Source organism: Panthera uncia (genome assembly GCF_023721935.1).
Source record: "Panthera uncia isolate 11264 chromosome B3 unlocalized genomic scaffold, Puncia_PCG_1.0 HiC_scaffold_1, whole genome shotgun sequence".
In the NCBI taxonomy this organism is placed as follows: domain Eukaryota; kingdom Metazoa; phylum Chordata; class Mammalia; order Carnivora; family Felidae; genus Panthera; species Panthera uncia.
This window is the reverse complement of record NW_026057582.1, coordinates 92,860,753-92,883,447: the sequence shown is the minus strand read 5'-3', so window position 1 is coordinate 92,883,447 and position 22,695 is coordinate 92,860,753. Positions and strand designations below refer to the sequence as shown.

The 22,695-nt window shown below is 41.6% G+C and overlaps 1 protein-coding gene across 4 annotated transcripts in view; it reads right to left on the bottom strand.

Moving 5' to 3' along the window:
- Positions 1-22,695, bottom strand: part of TMOD2 (tropomodulin 2) — a 65,750-nt gene that overhangs the window by 14,123 nt on the left and 28,932 nt on the right. For 3 of the 4 annotated variants that reach the window (XM_049613618.1, XM_049613620.1, XM_049613621.1), the window contains 6 exons: positions 18,442-18,636; positions 16,667-16,823; positions 11,508-11,630; positions 7,096-7,182; positions 3,759-3,889; positions 1,578-1,685 (listed from right to left, as the gene is read on the bottom strand). In XM_049613618.1, coding sequence (XP_049469575.1) covers positions 1,578-1,685; positions 3,759-3,889; positions 7,096-7,182; positions 11,508-11,630; positions 16,667-16,823; positions 18,442-18,567 — 732 coding nt within the window. In that variant the 5' untranslated portion in view covers positions 18,568-18,636. Of the gene's footprint in view, positions 1-1,577; positions 1,686-3,758; positions 3,890-7,095; positions 7,183-11,507; positions 11,631-16,666; positions 16,824-18,441; positions 18,637-19,630; positions 19,729-22,695 lie in introns of all 4 variants that reach the window. The other variant, XM_049613619.1, reaches the window with a different exon arrangement.

Sequence of the window (22,695 nt, the reverse complement as noted above, 5' to 3'; positions counted from 1 at the left end):
AGTTAGCTATTTGACTGAGTGGAAGAGTCACATTATTTGCTAGTAGGGTTGACAGTGGACTACAACCTATTTCCATCCCTGCAGTTTTACTGTCATGTAATACACTGAAGTGACAAATCATTTCTTTATTCATACCCTAGTCACTTGCATACAAAATGTACTGGGAATATTTTGCTTTATTGAGAACCTATCTACTGAACGACAGAGATTATATAAAATCATATACCGATAAAAGTCCTTAAATAACTGATTTCACCTTTACCAATGATCTAGTTCTGCTATTTTACTATTTTAATGGTAAGGTTTCAAATTCAAAACTTCTTTCAACCCACAAATTGAGATATAATTACTGCTGGTGAAAACATCAATTCTGTAGCTTAGTTCCTCTTACATGAGTGCTTATTTTATATTTGCTGTGGTCATCACAGAAATATTCTCTATTGCTGAGAGGTTGGAGGGCATGGTATTCATCCATTTAACAAGTGTCCAAACATCTACTCTGTGCTAACACTGCAGTAGGTAGCCATTACTTTCATTTTACTTTCCGTTTTTAATGTTATTTTAGATCTTCCAACAGACATGTTGCTTTAAATCACATCATCACGTCAAGAAAACTTGTTTTTCTAGCTTGACTCAAAGGCTGAGCATTAGATGCTATAGAATTACAGGCTGATGTTCAGGCTCCCCAAAACTGATATACTTTAGCAAAAGTATGAAAGTTGAGGCATTGTGTATAAAAACAGCATAGCTTGATGGTTAAAGCAACCTGGCTATAGAATCGGGAGGACCCGGTGGTGCCACTTACTGGCTGTGTTACCCTGGAAAAGATATTCAACCTTGCTGAGCCTCAGATTGCTCATTTGTTACAGTGGGAACTAATAACAGCACATACCTTATAGTATTATAGTGAGGATTAGGTGAGCTGACGTGTGTAATGCATAGAGCTTACTGCTGGTGTTTACTAATTGCTGAAGAAATGTTAGCTATTTATAGCAATAACATTGATGGTGGTAACAGTTGTAGTAGTTACTTAGGCCAAGGGCCTTCCTTATTTAGCTGAATTATCTAAAATGCATGGAAGGAACAGGGCTTTTGGCTGGTTACTTTTTTCGTATTCTGGTTAACAAAAAATGTTTTAAGATCTAGTTGTTTAAAATATTTTTGAAACATAATAATCCATTTCAAAGATTAAAATGAAATACACTTTAATACTTTTATACATGCTCAGTTCCTGTAGGATTTGGGAGTCTTGGAATATCCATTGACTGTGACATTATGTTAATATAGATGCAAAAGCTCCAGAAAATTTGTACTAAGTACAGAGCAAAAGCTAATATTTATGTAGCTAAATGCCTAATCTAATCTTATTTCTTTCTCCTCAAAGTGTACTGCTAACAAAATTTTAGTTAATTCAAAGTGCCTGACAGATGGGTTCTGTTTTATTGTCTTATTATAACTAATGTGTTTAACTGTGTAGAAAATTACCAGATCTAAAAACTGTTAATTTATAGAACACATTAAAAATAGTTTCTAACAAATTAAATATTTTCATGTAATATTTCTGAAATTTTACTCACAATTGCCACAGGGTCATTGCTGCGGGTTGCAGCCAGGCTGAACTTCTTTACGTGAGTGTTGGTTTCCAGAGCCTTTGCAAATTCCTTCAGGGTTGGAATTGGAATGTTCTAAAATGGAGGAAGGCACAGAGGGTTGATAGACCATTCTGTAGCTCCCCCACCCCAACTCAAGACCCACAGCTTTTAAATACCTTATGTGTTTAGATGGCTAAACGTGTGACATCCCTTCTAAAATACTCATTACCCATCCTCCAGCAGCCAAGCCATCCTGGGCCGACAGCACCACTTAGTATCTAACAAGGGAATCTAACACAACATGACATTCTGGCCTCCCTGTTCTGTTCACTCTGACCAAGAAATTATGCACATACCAAACTCCACTCCTTTTCTCTTTCATTCTCTATATTCTAGCCAGATTCATCTATGTGCCATTCTTTTAATATACCATGGTCTTTCTCTCCTCCATACTCTTATGTATGCTTTTCCCTTTGCCTGGAAATTCTACTATCCTTTTCTCTGATTAATTCCTACTCATTTTTCAAGAGGCAGCTGAATATCACCTTCTTTGTTCACTGGCTTTCCAAGGCAAGATAAAAAATTTCCTTATCTGCAATTCCACAACTTTTGGGGGCTTACCACATCATGTTGTAGTTATTGATTTAGTATTTTTCTCCTAATATAAGTTTTTCAGAATAAAGACAAAATGAATCTTACTCCATCTTTCACAGCACTTAGCACAGCCCCAACCACTGGGAGGCAGGCAATACGGGGTAGACTAGAGGTTGATATGAATCCTGGGTTCACTACAGACTAGCTCCATGGCCGTGAGCAATTTAATCTCCTTAAGTGCCACTACAGATTAAATGAGATACAGTAAGTTCCCCTTATCCATGGGGGATATGTCCCAAGACCTTGAGTGTATGCCTGTAACCACGGATAGCACTGAACACTTATAATATGTTTTTTCCTGTACATACACACATACCTATGATAAAGTTTAATTTATAACTTAGGCACAGTAAGAGATCGACAACAGTAGCCAATAATAAAACAACACTTGTAACAATATATTGTAATAAAAGTTACATGAATGTGGTCCCTCCCTCTCTCTCAAAAGATAGCTATACTCACCCTTCTTCTTGTGATGTGAGATGATAAAATGCCTATGGAATGAGGTGAGGTGAATGACATAAGCACTGTGATAGAGGGTTAGGCTACTAATGACCTTCTGACAGTCTGTCAGGAGGATCATCTACTTCTGCACTGTGGTGGTTGACTGTGGTAACTGCAAACCATGGAAAGCAAAACCGCAGACAGAATGGAACTACTGTAATGAATTTCAAGTATTTAGCAAAGGAGAAGGCTCACAGTGAATACTCAACACAAGTCAGTTATTATTAAATGGCAGATGTTGGCCCAACATGAAGTAACAAAATAGATACCAGGCAATGTTCTCTCTCCATCTCTCTCTCATCTCTCTCTCACTCACACACACACATACACACACTCCCTTCCCCTCCCTTTGAGAGTAACATGACTAACTACCAAACAGAATAAGGCAGAAGTGACAATGTGTGACTTCAGAGCATAGGCCATAAAAGGCACTGTGGTTTCCTGCTTGTTCTTTCTTTTTCTCTTCAGCCACTCCCTCTGGGAGAAGAAGGCTGTCATGACGTGAGGCCACACAGGCAGCCCTATGGAGAGGCCCATGTGGTGAGAAACTGAGGCCTCCTGCCAACAGCCACCTGAGTATGCCATCCTGGAAGTGTACCCTTCTACCTCAGTCAAGCATTCTGCTGATGGCAGCCCTTGATGACAGTTTTACTACAGCCTCACTTGAGACCCTGAGCCACAACTATCCAGCTAAGTCCTGATTCCTGATACTCAAAAGCTGTGTGAACTAACAAATGTTTATTGTTTTAAGCCTCTAAGTATTGGAGTACTTTATTACCCAGCAGTAGATAACCAACATTCTTTGTTTAACACAAATACTGTGATTCTTTGCAAAAAATTCTAGAAGTCACTTTTTAAAAATTTCTTCTTTTGAGTTGGATAGCTTGCCTCAAAGTCAGTGACTACAGAGGATTGGAAACAGGTGTGAAAACTGGCAATCAGTTATCTCCATTACATTTTTTAACCTCATGATAAATCAAGTGACTGACAATAATCATAACGCAATACCTTAATGTTGTTGAGGTTGACATCTTGCAGGCCGGGGTCATTGGCTTTCATCTGCTGCAGACTCAGTTCCACATTGGTGGGATTGGGTGGTTCCTCAAATACTGGCTTGACCTTCTCACCTTTGACCACATCTAACACACAAGTTTTAATTTTAAAAAGAAAGTGTAAGGGCTCTCCTTCCAAAATCAGAGATGACTTCCCCCAAAACGACCTTTCCTTCCTATGCTCCGATTCCAATAATACTCTAATATCAGTGATAGTACAGCTGATGATTCTCAACTAAACAAACATGGAAATGGTACAGTTCTGAGTCACAGTTTCAAACACTGATGCTTCTCAACTGCAATGCAAAGAAGTCTCAGTGGCTGATGCTACATGGAACCAAAAGTTCAGAAGGCCCTATAGTAAACTCCAACCTACCCCCCGCCCCGCCGCCCCACCAAATCCACAAGCAGTTATTGCTGCTGTATATGGATCACTTTCAGACTATAATCATCAAGCTACAGGAGCTGAGATTCAAAAAAGAAATAAATTTCTTCATTTCCAAAACCATACTATTCCTTTGGCCTCTTTTTTAAAAATATTATTTATTTATTCCTTTTAAGTAGGCTCCATACCCAATGTGGGGTTCAAACTCATGACCTTGAGATCAAGAGTTGCTCTACCAATTGAGCCAGCCAGGTGCCCCTTCTGGCCTCTTGACCATACCTCATCCTTCTCTGATTTCCATTTGGAGATTTAATTTTGAGGAAGGTATGGGAAGAGAAAGGGACAGAAAGGCAGAATGGAACAATTCTCAAAAGCAGTTAACAGAAAACATTTGCAGTATATATTTAACATACAAACTGTTACTATCCCAATATACACAGGGCTCCTACAAATTAGTAGACAATCCAATTAAAAATGAACAAATAATATGATCACAAGAATCTGTCACTCAACCAAAAATATAAAAAGTAATTAAATTGTGAAGTTAAAAAATGGAACACCATTTGACTAGCACAAAAATGTAAAAAGAGATAACATGTAGAATTGGCAACAACTGTGAAGTCAAACACATCCTCTTACGTTGATGGTGAGAACGTAAACTGGTACGTAAACTCCTTTTGGGAAGAATTTGGCCTTACTTATCAACATGTAAAATGTGGGTACTCTATGACCCAGTAATTCTGTATCTAGGAGTCTAATCTACAGGGAAAAAAAAAGCACAAATACATAAATATATTTTTCAGGGATGTTCACTGACATATTACTTGTGACAGCAAAATATGATAAATACAAAGCCTATCAATATGAAAATGGTTAAGTTACAGCATAATCTCTCATAATAAGATGTGATCTATTCATTAAAAGAAGGGGGCAAACTGACATGTACTGATAAAAGAAGAGAACCACAATTTGAAAAAAAGTTAATGAAAAATGAAATACTTAGGTATTTCATTTGTACGTATAAAAAATCTTTACAAGACCTAGATGAAGAAAACTACAAAACTTTATTGAAAGAAATAAAAAAGAACTAAATGGAGGGATAACTGCAAGAGACTCAATATTGTCAAGATGTCAGTTCTTCTCAACTTGAGGTATAGATTCAATGCAATCCCAGCAAGTTATTTTGTATACATCAACAAACTGATTTTAAAGTTTATAGGAAGAGGCAAAAGACCAAGAAAAACCAACACAATACTGAAAAAGAACAAAGTTGGAGGACTGACGCTACTCAACTTTGACTTACTACAAAACTACAGTAATCAAAAGAGTGTGGTATTGGCGAAAGAATAGACAAACAGATCAATATAACAGAGTAGAGAGCCCAGAAATAGATCCACATAAATACAGTCAACTGATTTTCAATAAAGGAGCAAAAAATGCAATGGAGAAGAGTCTTTTCAGTAAATGGTGCTAGAACTGGACAACCATACACAAACAATACATAAAAAAAGAGTCTAGACACAGACCTTAGACCCTTCACAAAAATTAACTCAAAGTTTCTCACCTAAATGTAAAATGCAAAACAATAAACCCCTAGAAGAAAGCATAGATGAAACTACGCTGCATGATATCATAATGGTGGATCCATGTCATTATACATTTGTCCAAACCCATAGAATGTACAACCCCAAGAGTTAACACTAATGTAAACAACAGACTTAGGGTGATAATGATGTGTCACTGTAGGTTCATGAAGTGTAACATATGTACCACTCTGGTGGGGGATGTTGGTAATGGAGGAAGCTATGCATGAATTGAGGACAGGGAGTATATGGGAAATCTGTGTGCCTTCTGCTCAGTTTTGCTGTGTACCTAAAATTCTAAAAAAAAAAAAAAAAAGCCTTAAAAAAAGTTAATGATATGTCTGTGCATAAAAGCCCAGAAGATTATGCGCCAGATTTTTAAAAACAAACATGTTGTCAGAATGTTACCCTTTGATACTAAAGTTAAAAAGGATAAACATTTTTCATCTATATGAATAAGCAAAAATGAAAAAAAAAAGTAATACTGCTCATTGTTTGGATAAATAGCTCAGTATCAATGATGGTCTGTAAATATGCTGCTCAGACTAGAAAGTACCTGCTAAGTCTCCTTCAAAGAGAATAAAATACACTTCACCTAAGAAAAATCTGTAATCTTCTGCAAGTTTTTACAGCACCTGGATCGCACTGTAGCAAAATAACTTGATTGTTTGTCCGTCCCTCCCATGGACAGATAAGTTCCTTTAGGCAGAGACCATTTTTTATCTTCATACCTAGAACATTCCTGACGCATAAGGTATTCAGTAGATAACTAATGAATGAGTAAATACAAGAGTCTAATAAACTGTACGCTTTTCTGGGAAATACTGACACAGAGAATTGTGGTCTTGAACTTTCTGTGCCGGCTAAGTCCATGCCAGTGTGTCTTTCACATTCTCAGGGGGAAGTAGGAATTCAAATTCTAATGACCTGTGTCCATTATTGAGAAAACAAAGATACCTAATAGAAAAGGGAACTTACTGAAAATACTATTATTGATTAAAAAGCATCATCAGGAACATGAAACTCTGCAATCTATGTTGACTATGCAACCTTTTTATCAGCAATTTTATATTTTGGGTGAGTAGACCCACCAAAAGAGTATGTTCTGGGCAAAACACACTGATTGGTCCATTATGCTGCAAAAACTTTGATTATGGGCTTCCCTATTCTGGTTTGAATGCCCAGAGCCCAGTGATCCTTAGTGCGTTGACACAATCTACCTTCAAAGCCTACAGGATGGAACTCTGGATTCAACAGGCATCCCTCTTATCAACACCACCTGAAGCTCTCAATTTTCAAACACCACAGACTCCACATCAACTTACTTCTCACAGGCACTTTGCCACCTTTAGTGCTGGCCGTTTCTTCATCAAACTTTGGATTGTTGAGTAAATTGTGCACTCCAAGAACAGCTAAAAACAAAGATTAACAGTGAATATACATTAAGTTTGGGAAGGCACATTAGGATGTCCACAATGTTAATTTTCCTTGAAGAACAATTCTTCGTATCATAAAGGTAAGTGTCCAGAGCCCCCCAGCCTTGCATAGTGTGTGGGACACATACAGTGTTAAATAAGCTTATATATTAAAAAAATCTCTTTCCAAGGCCACCAGCAATCTTCAGATGTCTTTCTGGGGCTATACAGGTAGAATCATTTAGCATCTGGGGACAATGGTCCAGTTATGTCCCCAAATTACTGAAAACTTGCTTAGACCTCCTAGTTAAGTAGACTCAACCTTTCTGTTTTCTCATCTGTAAAATGTGAAGGTGGGACTGAGTCTAAGGATATTTTAAGATCTAACGTTATATAGATTACAGCATGTACTCTCCCAGAGGCAAATAACAGAAAGATCATGGACCTCTTTCAATGTAAGCCACCCCTTTCTCAGGACCAACAGTTTTCCTCTCCAGTTTACAGCATCCTAGGGTGGTAAATAAAAGAGATGTCAGCAATAAAAGGCCACATAAGCATACTGAGATTTTCAGTCTCCTGTATTATGTGAAGCTTGCACCAGGAGGCAGCACAGGACGCAAGAAACAGCACTGGGCGAGAACGAGCTCTGGGCAGGCTGAAACACAACTGCCCGATCTTCCGATGAAACTGTACAGATGAGACTGGCCACCTGGAGAAGAATCCCAGGACAAGTCATCTGTCGATAGGTAGTGGAGGAGCATCTCAGAGCTCCTCATCAGCTGTACCGTAATCGACACATCAGGAGGAGGGAGGCAGCCAGCAGCAGCCCAATAAAGGGCAAAGGTGTAGAGCCAACAAGTCCAGAGTTAAGAGTGGCAATCAGGAGCAGTCACCTAGAGTTAGAATCCTGGTTCTATCACAAACTACCTGTGTGACTTGGGAAGTTACTAAATGTCCCTGAACATCAGTTTCCTCATCTGTAAAATAGGGATAATAATTATTCTTCAAGTGTTACAAAGATTAAATGACTTCCCATGCATCAGACAATGTTCTAAGTGCTTTACACATTCTTGTTAAAGAAATAAGAATTTGTTGCTGTGTTTCTGGCACTGCCTAAGGAGAAGATGCCCTATTTGTTTTTTTAATTTTTTTAAATTTTTTTTCTTTTTTTTTTTTTCAATATATGAAGTTTATTGTCAAATTGGTTTCCATACAACACCCAGTGCTCATCTCAAAAGGTGCCCTCCTCAATACCCATCACCCTCCCTCCCCTCCCTCCCACCCCCCATCAACCCTCAGTTTGTTCTCAGTTTTTAAGAGTCTCTTATGCTTTGGCTCTCTCCCACTCTAACCTCTTTTTTTTTTTTCCTTCCCCTCCCCCATGGGTTTCTGTTAAGTTTCTCAGGATCCATATAAGAGTGAAACCATATGGTATCTGTCTTTCTCTGTATGGCTTATTTCACTTAGCATAACACTCTCCAGTTCCATCCATGTTGCTACAAAGGGCCATATTTCATTCTTTCTCATTGCCACGTAGTATTCCATTGTATATATAAACCACAATTTCTTTATCCATTCATCAGTTGATGGACATTTAGGTTCTTTCCATAATTTGGCTATTGTTGAGAGTGCTGCTATAAACATTGGGGTACAAGTGCCCCTATGCATCAGTACTCCTGTATCCCTTGGGTAAATTCCTAGCAGTGCTACTGCTGGGTCATAGGGTAGGTCTATTTTTAATTTTTTGAGGAACCTCCACACTGTTTTCCAGAGTGGCTGCACCAGTTTGCATTCCCACCAACAGTGCAAGAGGGTTCCTGTTTCTCCACATCCTCTCCAGCATCTATAGTCTCCTGATTTGTTCATTTTGGCCACTCTGACTGGCGTGAGGTGATATCTGAGTGTGGTTTTGATTTGTATTTCCCTGAAGAGGAGCGACATTGAGCAGAAGATGCCCTATTTGATAGACACAGGCCACTTAGGTCATCCAAATATATCTTGCTTTGGCCCTATATGCACTGAGCAACTTTTTTTTTTTTTTAGATTTTTTTTTTAAGTTTATTTATTTTTGAGAGAAAGAGACAGTGTGAGCAGGGGAGAGGCAGAGAGAGAGGTTGACACAGAATCCGAAGCAGGCTCTAAGCTCTGAGCTGTCAACACAAAGCCCGATGCAGGGCTCAAACTCACAAACTATGAGATCATGACCTGAACCGAAGTTGGATGCTTAACCTACTGAGCCACCCAGACGCCCCTTCACTGAGCAACTTCTAATTATAATTTGGCTCCCCTTGCCAAGTTTCAATTTTTGTTTTATCTGTTTCCTGGGAATCTGGCTAGTGGATCCGCCCCAAACTGATGGCCCTTATGTGCATAGACAAGATGAAATCTCTAGACCAGCAGAGCTGGTGGTCAAGCTGAGGTACAGACGCTCTGAGAAATGCTGCCTTGGTGGTCAGCTGCTGCTCCCTTGCTGTTGTCTACCTGCCATCATAACATGTGCAGGCCATTGATACTCATTGTTATCTTAACCTCACTGGCTGTCAGCCCATGCACTCACGGGGCTGCTCTTGATCTTCCAGAAAGATCCACCCTAGAGAAGATGCTGTCACCCACCCCCAGGTGGGCTTCCTGAGCTCTGAGGGAGCACCTGACGATGGAGTGAGGCTGAGTAGAGATAATAACACAGTTTTCTTTCTGGATTATTCCCCTGGTATTATTATTGTATGAATTTCAGAATCTAGATTCTTTCAAATGGTTGGTGTTTTTCTCTTTCTCCTTTCTTCAGCATTTCCTGGGAATTCGAGCCCAGCCATGCATTCTCCCTTTGGGCATGTCCATGAGACAACCCTTGAGAGGAGCAGTAACCATAACAAGATCCCTCCAAGGCAACCACAGGGCTAAGAAAAAAGGTCACTGCAAAGCACCTTCTTAACTGCATGATGCAGATGCCTTAACTCCTGCAGTGATTTCTGAGACAGGTTCAAATATGTGAACTTAATATTGATGACTGACTATCACAGAAGGAATGGAAATGTAGCTGAGGTGGCAGGGCTGGTTCTCCTGGGAGGGAGAATTATTATTACAAATGTCTTTCAGTGGAATAAAGACGTGAGGATTTTTGCCAAAGCTTGTGGACTGTTTCTGAAAGCACCTTTATCCTGTGGTGACCTAATAACCCTAATAATCCATATTTACATCCCATTTGGAAAAAAAACACATCCCATTAATGCACAAATATGCTGGTATATGCATAGAATCTTTCTTGAAGGATATATTAGAAATGGGAGGAGGCTTAATTAGGGTAAGAAACTTTCTCTTTTTTTTTTTTTTTTTTTACAATTTATGTATTTATTTTTGAGAGAGAGAGAGAGAGAGAGAGGGAGAGAGAAAGTGATTGGGGGAGGGGCAGAGAGACAGGGAGACAGAGAATCCCAAGCAGGCTCTGTGCTGTTAGCACACAGCAGGATGCGGGGCTCAATTCCACGAGATGTGACATTACGACCATGAGCCAGAATCAAGAGTCGGGTGCTAAACCGACTGATCCACCCAGGTGCCACAGAAACTTACCTTCAGTACATAGCCTTTTATTGTTGTTGTTATGTTCCAGTAATAGTTTATTTACAAAAACAGGAGGCAGGTCGCAGTTAGCTGACCCCTAATCTACTGCCATCTTGACTTCCCATTCTTCTATACTATTTGTGTTTTGCCTATCTGCATGTGTAATCAATTCAAATCATAACAACATTTACTATTTTGTTGCTATTGTTAAGAAAACTAGAAAAAGATAAGATCGGGCTGATTGGCTTTACTTCCTGCCTGGATGTAATGGTAAATAACTCCTGCTCCATTGTGGGGCTAACAAACCTCTTAGTGGCAATCAGAATGGAATGGTGACTGTGGGGAAGGGCAAGAGCTTCATGAATATTTTATGAGGATAAAATGTGATAAAATGCAAATATGAAAGCTCCTTAGAAAGAGTGAGGGCTATTATTTTGTTGTTTAAATTCTCAGTGCTCCTTTAGATTTATTCCCTTTGGTTTCTCAAACTCTTGAATTTTGTAACATAGGTATTATTGGGACAGTTTACATCTGAGATAGGACTCTAAATTTTATAGCTGAGACACATACAGCAAAGTAAGGTTTGCTCAGAGAGGCTAAGTCACTTGCATTGAGTCTTACAGCCACATAATAACAGAAGACAACCTGGTATTGCAATCCTTATCAGTAGTTATAGAGAAGCTCAAAGGCTGCTGCTGGGGTGCCGGTGAGTGCCTGGAGGTCACAGAGCCAGACAGGCAAGGTTCCCAGAGTTGAGGACTAACCTGCAAGATCATAGAGTTCGGTGTCAGAGGCGCTGGCCAAAGCTTCTTCTAGTTCTGGGTCAAGGGTCACTTTTTCTTCTTTACGAGTTTCTACGGGCTTTTCTTTGGGGATGAAGACTCTCCCTTTAAATCAGAAGAAAAACAAAAACCATTGTGTGTTGCTGACCAGGGTAGGGTAAAAGGACTGACCAGACAATGCAGCTCTGGCCACTAAAAGTTGCATGCCCAACTGGGATTCCTTAATTGCTGGGATGGCAGTAGCATTAATCCACTATCAGAGGGAAGGAATGTCAGAGGAGGAATCCTGTGTTTTGCAACACAAAGATGTGAGGAGACAACAGTCTTTAAACAGACAGGGAAACGGTAGTTTTTACCTCTCTACCATTGATTGCCACCATTGGCCTTAGACCTGGACAAGAGAGGTCCTGCCACAGGCCCCACACTTTAGAGGGCCCCACTCTGGTCTTCCTCTCCTGCAATCTCCCTCCTATATCCCTCCCTCCCATATCGAGGAAGGAGTCATGGGGTCAAAGAGACATTACCATCCAGAATCCAGGCCACCTGCTAGACCATGCTCCACGCATCTAGAACCCTGGAATTCTCTGCCCAAAGACACCTAAACCTGCTTCCAAGGCCTGCATGAATCCTTTCCCCATGTCACTCTAGGCCAAGAGGAGGCTATTTGTGGGTGAGTATAGATGAAGCTTGGGTATGTAGGCTGGGTGTCAAATATGTGTGCTGAAGCCCAGCAGCGTAAGACAGACTCATATGCTTGCATGAAACTTTTAGAAGTCCAAGAATCCTGGCCTTCTAGGTGTATTTGTAGGAGTGTATGTATGTGTGTGTGTGTGTGTGTGTGTGTATTATTTATTTATTTAGTTTGAGAGAGAGAAAGAGAGCATACATGAACAGGGGAGGGGAAGACACAGGGAGAGAGAAAATCCAAGCAGGCTCTGTGCTATCAGCATAGAGCCTGACACAGGGCTCGATTCCATGAAGCATGAGATCGCGACCTGAACTGAAATCAGTAGTCAGATGCTTAACTAACTGGGCCACCCGGTGACCCAAACATATATATATTTTTAAGTTTGTTTATTTTAGAGAGAGAGAAAGAGCATGAAAGCAGGCAAGGGCAGAGAGAGAGGGAGAAAGAGAATCCCAAACAGGCTCTCCACTGTCAGCGCGGAGCCCAATCTCATGAACTGTGAGATCATAACCTGTGCTGAAATCAAGAGCTGGATGCCTAACCAACTGAAAGACCCAGGTACCCCACAGTATAAAACATATTTTAATAGTTTGTTAGCTTTTTTTCAAAAAAATTTTTAACGTTTATTTATTATTGAGAGACAGACAGAGCATGAGCATGGGAAGGGCAGAGACAGAGACACAGAATCTGAAGCAGGCTCCAGGCTCTGAGCTGTCAGCACAGAACCTGATGTGGGGCTCGAACCCACAAACTGCAAAATCATGACCTGAGCTGAAGTCAGACACTTAATCAACTGAGCCACCCAGGCGCCCCAACAGTTGGTTAGCTTTTAAATATAAAAAATGGCACATGGACTTCTATTTGTGTTCTTGCTTTGGACCTTGCAAATTGGAGGTTCCTGAGGGACAAACTGGTGCTCTTCCAGAGTTTTTCCCCCTAGACTGATATTGTTCACTACTAGGATGCTGTATCTAGGGTGACTTGGACTAGTGTAGTGACCTGGGGACACAGCCACCTCTCTAGAACATACCAAAGGAAGTCAGATTTAAAGGGAGAAATCAGGGTTGACATTTTTAGAATTATGGTGGTCTGTGAACAGCAAGGTACTCTGTGCTTCCCATATGCACATACTCTGCCACCAACTCCTGCTTCATCCTGTCAGCCAGATTCCATTTACTTTGACCCTGACTTACTTCTGAATATGTCGATATCTATGCCCTACCTCACCAGCCTCAACCTCTGGACTGACGATCACATCAGTGGGAGAATCGCATGTTACCTGCTCCTAACACTTAGCCAGGTCAACGCACCCACATCCCACATGTGCAATGACTCATAAAGGGAAACCCAGGACATTCCAGATCTGCCATAGCAATACTCCAGACCTACTTGCACTTTTTTCCAATTCCTTCCAGCTTTTGATTTGTGGTTTCTTTTTTGGAGCTGCTCTTACTTCTTGGCATGATCTTTGACATTGTTCTCCTCCATTTTGATCTTTGGAGTTCGCTAAAGACACACCCTTCAATTGCCCTCTCCTCTGTCCCCTTGGGTAGAACAGACAGCTGGCTCCAGCTTCAGCCAATGGGGACCAACACTGTTTCTAGGTCTCCATGGCTAGCCACTCTTCCTTACTCCCATTGGAAGGGTAAAGGTCAAACCCAAAGTCAGTAACTCTCCTTCATGAATCCTCTCCAAGAGATGTCCCTGGTTGCAGGGGCTACAGACTTCCTGATAGTTTACCAGATCTTCAAATGCTTGCATATGTTAACAGGGACTAGGTAGAGCTGGGCACCCTAGAGAGACACCACTGCTTGTGGTCAATCTGGGGTCAAGGTCTCTACCATTGACCATCAACCTGCTTCCTGCCTCAGCATCACATAAACTGCCACATTTCCCAGAAAGAAGGAAAATACACTGGAGAATGATGAAAAATACAAGGAGAATGACTAGAAGATAGAAAATGAAAAAGAAAATAATCAATCAATAACATCTCAGATGCTGGGGTTCATCCCAGACTTTTTTTTTATAGTATCTGCAGCCCAAAGCATTTTCCTTGCGGCTCAGATGATCTTGATTCCAGAGTCAAATAGGCTTCTACATTTCTCCTTCCTGGTAGTGTTTAGGATTACCCAAAACACCAGGTGCACAGGTGGCCCCCAGTTGTCAAAATTTAGGACAACTGCTGCTGCATATCCATTTTTAGGGGGGGGGGCAATCACACATCATGTTCTAAGTGAATAAAACCATCACAGAAAGTTAAATGTGGCCCAGGAACCTCAGGGCACAGAGCACACGGTATTCAGAACTGAAGTTGTACAGCCCCTCTTCTGAGGCTTTCATGATTGCCTCCCACTGCTCCCAGTTGGTTAGCTGGGACCAGGTCATCTGCTAGTCCTTCCAGGGGTGCTGCAGACTCTGCTCTGATCCCTCCGCTCTGTTTGGAAAACTTGCTCTCTGCTCATTTTGTCCAACTGTGTTGCTTCTCAACCTTCTACTAAGCACTATGCAATTTGTGTGCCCCTTCTGTATTACCATTTACTACTCAGACTGCTCCTGGACTCTTAACTCCCATGTGAAACACCTGGAAATTAATCTGGATTGAGAGATACTTTACCATTGCTGCTCCCCCAGACCTGTACTCTGAGAAGAAGCAACCACAACTTTCCTCTTATTATTCTGTCACTATCCTAATATTGGATGTTAATTGGGATTTTATTGAAGATTTGACATTGTAATTGTTCTTTCACAATGAAATCGATCCAACAGCAGCTACACTGCCTTAGAAACAGCTCCATATTTATATGGTATTCCTTAGTTATTTGCCCAATTTGTCACTGTCCAACTTCACTTTCTTAATAAATTGATGTTATCAGTGGTGCCTGATGCATCAAATGTGCACAATTCAGAGGACTGCCAGATGTTGCTCTGACTCATGCCAACTGAGGAGCTATGCTCCTGCCCCCCAGGACCCCGAACAGCAGCTCTGAGATGGCATTCATTCGAACCCCTGTTTATCAAGTGCCTCCCCAGTGCCAGTTTCTATGCTGGGATGCAAGAGAGACACAGTCCCACTGTAGGGATCTCATCTGATGTGGGAAACACACAAACCCAAAGTAAATAGACAAAATGATGAACAACACGGAGATAGTGCTGTGAAAGCAATAAATGAGTGCCATGGCAGAAAGAAGGGAAGGTCAGGGAAAGCCCAAGGACCTGACATTTAAGCTGAGATGTTTAGAATGTGAGAAATGGGAATGTGGGTCAGAAGGAAGGGGCCATGAGAAGACCCTGGGATGGGAAAGGAACTTGGCAGATTTGGGGAAATGAACAATGACAATGGAGCTAAGACTTAGCAAGGGAAGGGGAAATGAGATTAGAGAGGTGGGCAAGGTGAGCTCTCCCAGGGCTCTGAGGACCACAGTAAGGATTTGAGACTTGAAGCAGGGGAGTGACATGATTTGATTTGCATTTTAAAAAGACTGTAGCTGCCATGAGGTTACCAATGATTCCATTAGTATCCGTGGGCCCAAGTCACTGTCTGCAGCTGTGGAAACTGCACAGGCTATTGGGACCCATTTTTCCTCCAAACGGGAGCCCAGGGTTAAGAGCTAAGGAGGATGTGTTTTCCTTGTCTTGGAGGAACATCCCTTTGCTCCTCAGAGCCTCATCAGGATGATCACAATGCTCTTCTCACTAGACCACAAGCTCCTGGAGGGCAAGGTAGGGTCTTATTCACTGTGGCCCCAGCACCTGGTGTCTGGTAAATCCTGGCTGAGGGAATGGTTGACTGCACTGGTCTCTAACGGTAGCATCTCAGGTTAGGGGTCTGGTGCCACCACTATCCTAGACATGGAGTAGAAAGGCCTTGAGGGGACATCTGCAGCTGGTCAAGCACTGGGCTAAGAGAAACACACTAATGCCTATAAACCTTCTTTGAGGCACGACACTACCTCATACTGCCAAAGCTTTTTCTTTGGGGTTGAAGATATTTTTCATAGAACTAACTTGAGTACCATCACACTCTAAGTATTCATTTATTTATCCTAGATATTTATTTAGTATTTTTTTTGCTGAGTAAACATCATTTTTTTGGAGGAGTTTTAGGTTCATAGAGCACAGTACAGAGAGTTCCAATATACTCCTTGTCCCACACTTACAAACCCTCCCCCATCGACATCCTGCAGCAGAGTGGTACGTTTGTTATAACTGAAGAACCTACATTGACATCATTATCACCCAAAGTCCATACATTACATTAGGGTTCGCTCATGGCGGTGCACATTCTACAGGATTGGACAAATATACACTGACATGTCTCTACCAGCCATGATTCTTTCAATAAAAAATCCAGTTCTTGGGCTTCCTCACTTCCAGGTCAGTTCCCTTGCTGGACCCCCTGTGACAAGGTATCCGGAGTCCCTCTGTCCCAGGATGTGGTACCTGTGGTCCTTACCTTTCTTTTCTCCAGTAAAGGGCACAAAGTCTTCCCTGTCTTTCTGTTCCAAAGCCTCCTTCTCCAGGTACATAAGGAGGTGCTCACGATCAAATGGGCCAGTGGCTGCTTTCTGTGTCTGGTCTTTCTGTCGCAATCCAGCCGGTAGCAGGGCGCTCTGATGACACAGAGGTGTGAGCAGGAAGGAAGGTGTTTGCCCTACTGATGCTCTGTTACCCGCCCCCCACCCCAGCCCTGCTGATACTGGGGAGGCAGGACACCTGTGCAGAGACGTACGCGTGAACTGAGGACCGAGGTCTCTGGCATGTCTCTGAGGCCCTACTTGTTCTAACATCCTGTGCTGAGAGGAAGGCTCCCAGTGAGTGCAGGCAGAACATAAACGGCTCGAGCAGCCTCTGAGTCTTCTGCAGCTGCTTTCTAGAATGTGGTGGCAAAAGTCCAGCCACCCTTCGTGGCCTCCTTCTTCACAGATCACACTTAGGTTTGGCCAGCTCTGTACCCAATGTGCTCCTAGGCAGGCATATGGAGACAAATGAGGAGCCAACATGGCTATCCTCTCCTATCTCTAGCCTCTCTCCTAGGAAAACATCCAAGCACGTGAACAAATAGGGTAGATGCTGATACTTGCTTGATGAAGCTTAGGGATTCCTTAAGTTTCAAAACTAAAAAAAAAATTTAAAGTAAATAAAATATCCAATGTCTGGCCTATCAAAATATCATACAAATAATTTTTAGCGACATTTTTATTTATAGTAAAAACCACTCTTTTGGATGCCTCTGATTCTAAGTTTAAGATAACACTATCAGGGCTGAAGAAAGTGTTTGCTAAACAAACACTGTAACAAGCTACTTAGCATTTCAAGAGCTGATAAAAATATTAGAAGCTCCACTTAAATTTACATGATATTGTTGCTATAATAACTTAAATCTATCCATTGCTGTAAGATCACCAAAGGTTTCAAGTTATTTATGCAGTTTTTATAAATAAGATATAAAACAGATCTGTATTTGAGGATAAAGACTTGGTTTAAATACCACCTCTGGTGTTTACTAATATGGGATCTTATATCAATTACCTCTCCTAGTTTGTCCCCCTCATATATGAAATGGGAATAAAATTTTTTAATTTTTTTAATTTTTAATTTTTTAAATTTTATTTATTTGAGAGAGAGAGAGAGAGAAAGCATGCACAAGTGGGGGAGGGGCAAAGGGAGGGGGCAGGGGGCAGAGAATGAGAAAGAGAGAGAGAGAGAGAGAGAGAGAATATCCTAAGCAAGCTCCACACTCAGCATGGAGCCTGACACAGGGCTCGATCCCATGACCGTGGGATCATGACCTGAGCCGAAATCAAGTCAGACACTCAACTGACTGAGCCACCCAGGCGCTCCTGAATGGGAATAATATAATTTACTCCAATGGCTTCTGTGCCCAGTAGACTGTATGACCTCACAATAGAACTTTGGTAAGATTTGTTCCCTTTCCCTCTTTCTTTTCTTCCTCCCTAAGTCAGACTGTTGCTTTCTTAAGAAATGGGAAATATTTTTTACTATTTACATTAAATTGGTTTTTGAGAAATACGTTTGCCGTATTATACAGATGTGGCTACTGAGGTTCTTTATGAATTTGCCAGAGTGAATCACCCAGAACCAATCAGGGGAAGAACCCAGAATTTGCATTTGGAGCTAAGGGATCTCTCTACCATTGTTTAATGACCAAGCCACACCATTTATCCCATACTATCATGACCCATGCTGCTTCAGTTCCAGGTCACTAACCTTGGGATCTAGGTCATCAAGAACATTTTCCAACTGTTTCAGTTCCTCTTCTGAGAGTTTGCCAAGAAGCTCATCTTCATCGATGTTCTTGTATTTCTCCAGCTCTTTTTGAAAAGGGAGTGCCATGGTTTCTTATATGCCCTTCTCATGGGTCATGAACATTTAAACAGACCAGCTTCCCAGGACTTCAGAATACTACAAATAAGAAAGAGACACTGTTATTTTATTCCATGAACTGGACTTATTGACAGGAGACAGGGCTCTGCTATCTGCCAACGGAGTCTTTATTGGACAAATAATTCAAAGAAAAGGTAATATCACCTCCCTCCGCAGAGCAACCGGACAGCTTACAAAGGGTTTTCATATGCATTCTTTCACTTATTTAGATCTTTCCAAGCAGTCCAGAAAGGAATCCTGGACAGATATTAATATCCCATTTTACAGATGAAGATTCTGAGGCAAAGGTGGCTAAGTGCCTTGCTCGAGGCTCCAGAGCTGGCATGTGCCAGGCGTCCTGGTTCCCAGTGGAGTAGAGAGCCTTTCTACCACACTACTCTGCCTCCTCCAGCTTTCCATAGAAAACAGTGAAAAACAATGCATGAATTGTAAAGCCGTTGTAAGAAGCATACTTGTGTCTTTTCAGGGAGAGAGTGATGTGAGGAATACAAAATGGGGCTCATTCAGGAAAGAGTCTGGAATGTCCGTGTGAGAAAGCATTGTTCATTAACTCCCTGCAATTCATCTAAGTAAGATTCTAAAATCCTGACTACATACTCTCTCCATGTTTCTCTTTTCTTCTTCCCTCATCTTCTGTTCTCTTTCTAGTCCCACAGTCCCATTTCCTTTTTTTTTTTTTTTTTAAATAGGCTTCACTTCCAGTGCAGAGCCCAACATGGGCTTGAACTCACAACCCTGAGATCAAGAACTAAGCTGAAATCAAGAGTCTGATGCTTAACTGACTGAGCCACCCAGCAGCCCCTAGTCCCATTTCCTTTTTGTTTCCTTAGTCATGCTCCCTATCTCGTTATACCTCTAGTCCATTCTCCTTCCAACCCACTCTTTTATACCACCTCACTCCTAAACTTTCACTCAAAATAAAATTTTACTCAATCCCGTCTTTCCTGCAGAGGATTTTTCATCTCTCCTCTAGAAAGATAATATTGCATTTAGGAAATAGCAAGGTACTTACTTAGCTGATTGTGTTTCTCCTTAGGCAGTATTAACCTCAATCAGATCTTTCAAGGCAATTAATATTTGCTGTATGCCTACCATTTGTCAGGCACGGGTCTAGAAAGCAGCAACACAAAGATAAACAAGATGTGATCCTTCAAGAAGATCACAGCTCAGTGAGACACCCGCATAGAGATAACACCACTTGATAAGTGTTATAACAGAAGGATTAAATAGGTTTAAAAACACAAGAGGGAGGCACCTGGGTGGCTTAGTCAGTTGAACATCCGACTTTGGTTCAGGTCATGATCTTGCAGCTCGTGAGTTCGAGCCCCATGTTGGGCTCTGTAATGCCAGCACAGAGCCCAGAGCCTGCTTTGGATTCTGTGTCTCCATCTCTCTCTGCTCCTCCCCTGCTCACTCTCTCTTTCTCTTTCTCTCAAAAATAAATAAACATTAAAAAAAAAATTAAAAACACAAGAGGAAGTAATCATCAGGTAAGAGAAGTGGAGAGTTGAGGGGAAACTGTGAAAAAGGGGTTGCATTTGAGCCCTGAAGAAAAAGACCATAGATGGGTGTGGGTGGGGAAGGATTATTCCAGAGAAAAGAGCAGCATAAACAAAGGCACAAAGATAAGAAGGTAGGTGGTATGTTGGTGAAGGGTTGATGTGCTATGGGGAGAGGAAGGAAATAAAGGCAAGACAGGGACACTTGGGCAGGGCCTTCCCTACGAGTCTTGCCAAGGACGTTGGGCTTTATTCTGTCGGAGATGGGGAGCCACCACACATTTTTATTTTTATTATTTTTTTTATTTAAAAAATGTTTATATTTGAGAGAGAGAGAGAGAGAACATGAGGGGGTGGGGGCAGAAGGAGAGGGGGTGAGAGAATACCAAGCAGGCTCTGCACTGTCAGCATGGTGCACTCAGGGCTCAAACTCACGGACCATGAAATCATAACCTGAGCCAAAATCAAGAGTTGGATGCTCAACTGACTGAGCCACCCAGGCACCCCTCCACCACAAATTTTTAAAGTAAAGGAATGATCTGAGAAGTGCTGTTTTTTTATAGAAAGTAATTCAAAAGGTAAGAATGAAGAATGGGTTGGCATGGGAAGAGACTGGGTGAAAGTGAGCCACTAAAGGGCTATTAGAATGTTGCTCCCCTCTCTTATTAATTCAACTGCTCACCACATTCAAGTTTGTGGTTTTCTACTTGGGTGTCTTTTCCATATACAACATAACTCTCTCATTAGCCAGATTTTTTTTTTTTTTTTTTTTTTTTTTGAGAGAAAGAGAGAGCACGGGAGAGCACAGGCACTGTGCCAGTAGGGGCAGAGGGAGAGGGAGAGAGACAGAATCTTAAGCGGGTTCCACGCCCAATGCAGAGACCAATGTGGGGCTTGATCTCATGACTCTGAAATTAAGAGTCAGACACTTAACCGACTGAGCCACCCAGACGTCCCTAGCCAGACTTCTTTTAAGCTTCCATTGCTATAGTCCAGTGAAACAAACAAACAAAACCCTCCTGCAAAAACTATCCCACTAAAGTCAGAGAACAATTGGATCATATGCACTTTGTTCTGGTCTCTGCAACCGCTTATTTATCATGTGACACTGGGCATAGATCTAAATCTGCCAGGGCCTTAGCCATCAAATGAACTGGTTGAACAATCCTACTTAAAGTTACACAGTTTTCCACATTTAACATTCTGAAATTGAGATGTGTTTTACAATGGATGATCCTACAATTACTGTTGGCCCAGCAGCAGTCAAGATGTACTTGACATTGCCTACGAATGCATAAATGTCAAAAGCACCAGCTTCAAAACTAGAAGAATGGGTGTCAGGGATTTGGAAAAAAAAATCCGCAGGGCTTTAAAAAATAGTACACCACTCTTTTTAAACCTAATGGAGAAGGAGTGAGAGAGGTGGTGACTCAGGCATGTTTAGCAACCCTCCCAAAGGAAGGCCCAGGTTAAGCTAGCTCTACATAATTACAGAGCAGGGTTAAGGACCCAGCATTAATGCCTTTTAGTTCTTTTATAGGTTTTTTAAAAAATTACCACTCTTGGGGCGCCTGGGTGGCTCAGTCGGTTAAGCGTCCGACTTCAGCTCAGGTCACGATCTCGAGGTCCGTGAGTTCGAGCCCCGCGTCACGGGGCTCTGGGCTCTGGGCTGATAGCTCTGGGCTCTGGGCTGATGGCTCAGAGCCTGGAGCCTGTTTCGGATTCTGTGTCTCCCTCTCTCTCTGCCCCTCCCCCGTTCATGCTCTGTCTCTGTCTGTCTCAAAAATAAACATTAAAAAATTAAAAAAAAAAATTACCACTCTTTTTTTTTTTAAGTTTATTTATCCATCCTGAGAGAATGCATAAGTGGGGGAGGGGCAGAGAGCGAGGGGAAGAAAGAGAGAATCTCAAGCAGGTTCCACACTGACAGCTGCTCAGAGCCCAATGTGGGGATCGAACTCACAAACCGTGAGGTCATGACCTGAGCCGCAGTAGGCTGCTTAGCTGCCTGAGCGCCCCAAAACAATTACTACTCTAAATGGCACAGAGGAGATACTGTGTGGAAAAAAACCAGACATTAATGGCTGAATCAAAAAGTGGCCCAAAGGTTGAACTCTAAAGGTGAAGAACTTTTAAGAATACTAACCAATTCGTTTCACTTGCACTTTCCCTTTTTATGCCCAGGGTGATCTATAACTTAAAAAATGTATTCATAGAAGCTTTATTTCAAACCAAAAGCTGTAAATAAACTGAATGATCATTCGTAGGTCAATGCATAAACAAATCATGGTATATCTACATAATGGAATCTATCAGAAGTAAAAAGGAATGAACTACTGAAACACACTAGAACGTGGAGGAACATCAAAATAATTATGCTGAATGAAAGAAGCCAGACCCAAAAGAATGCATATGGTATGACTCCACTTACTAAAATGCTAGAGAGTGTAAACTAATCTATATGACAGAAAAGTAAATTAATAGCTGCTTGGGAATGGAAGAGAGAGAGGTAGCAAGGGGCAGAGGGGAGGATCCGGAAGGGGTATGAGGAAAATTTTGAGCTACACGTATGTTTGTT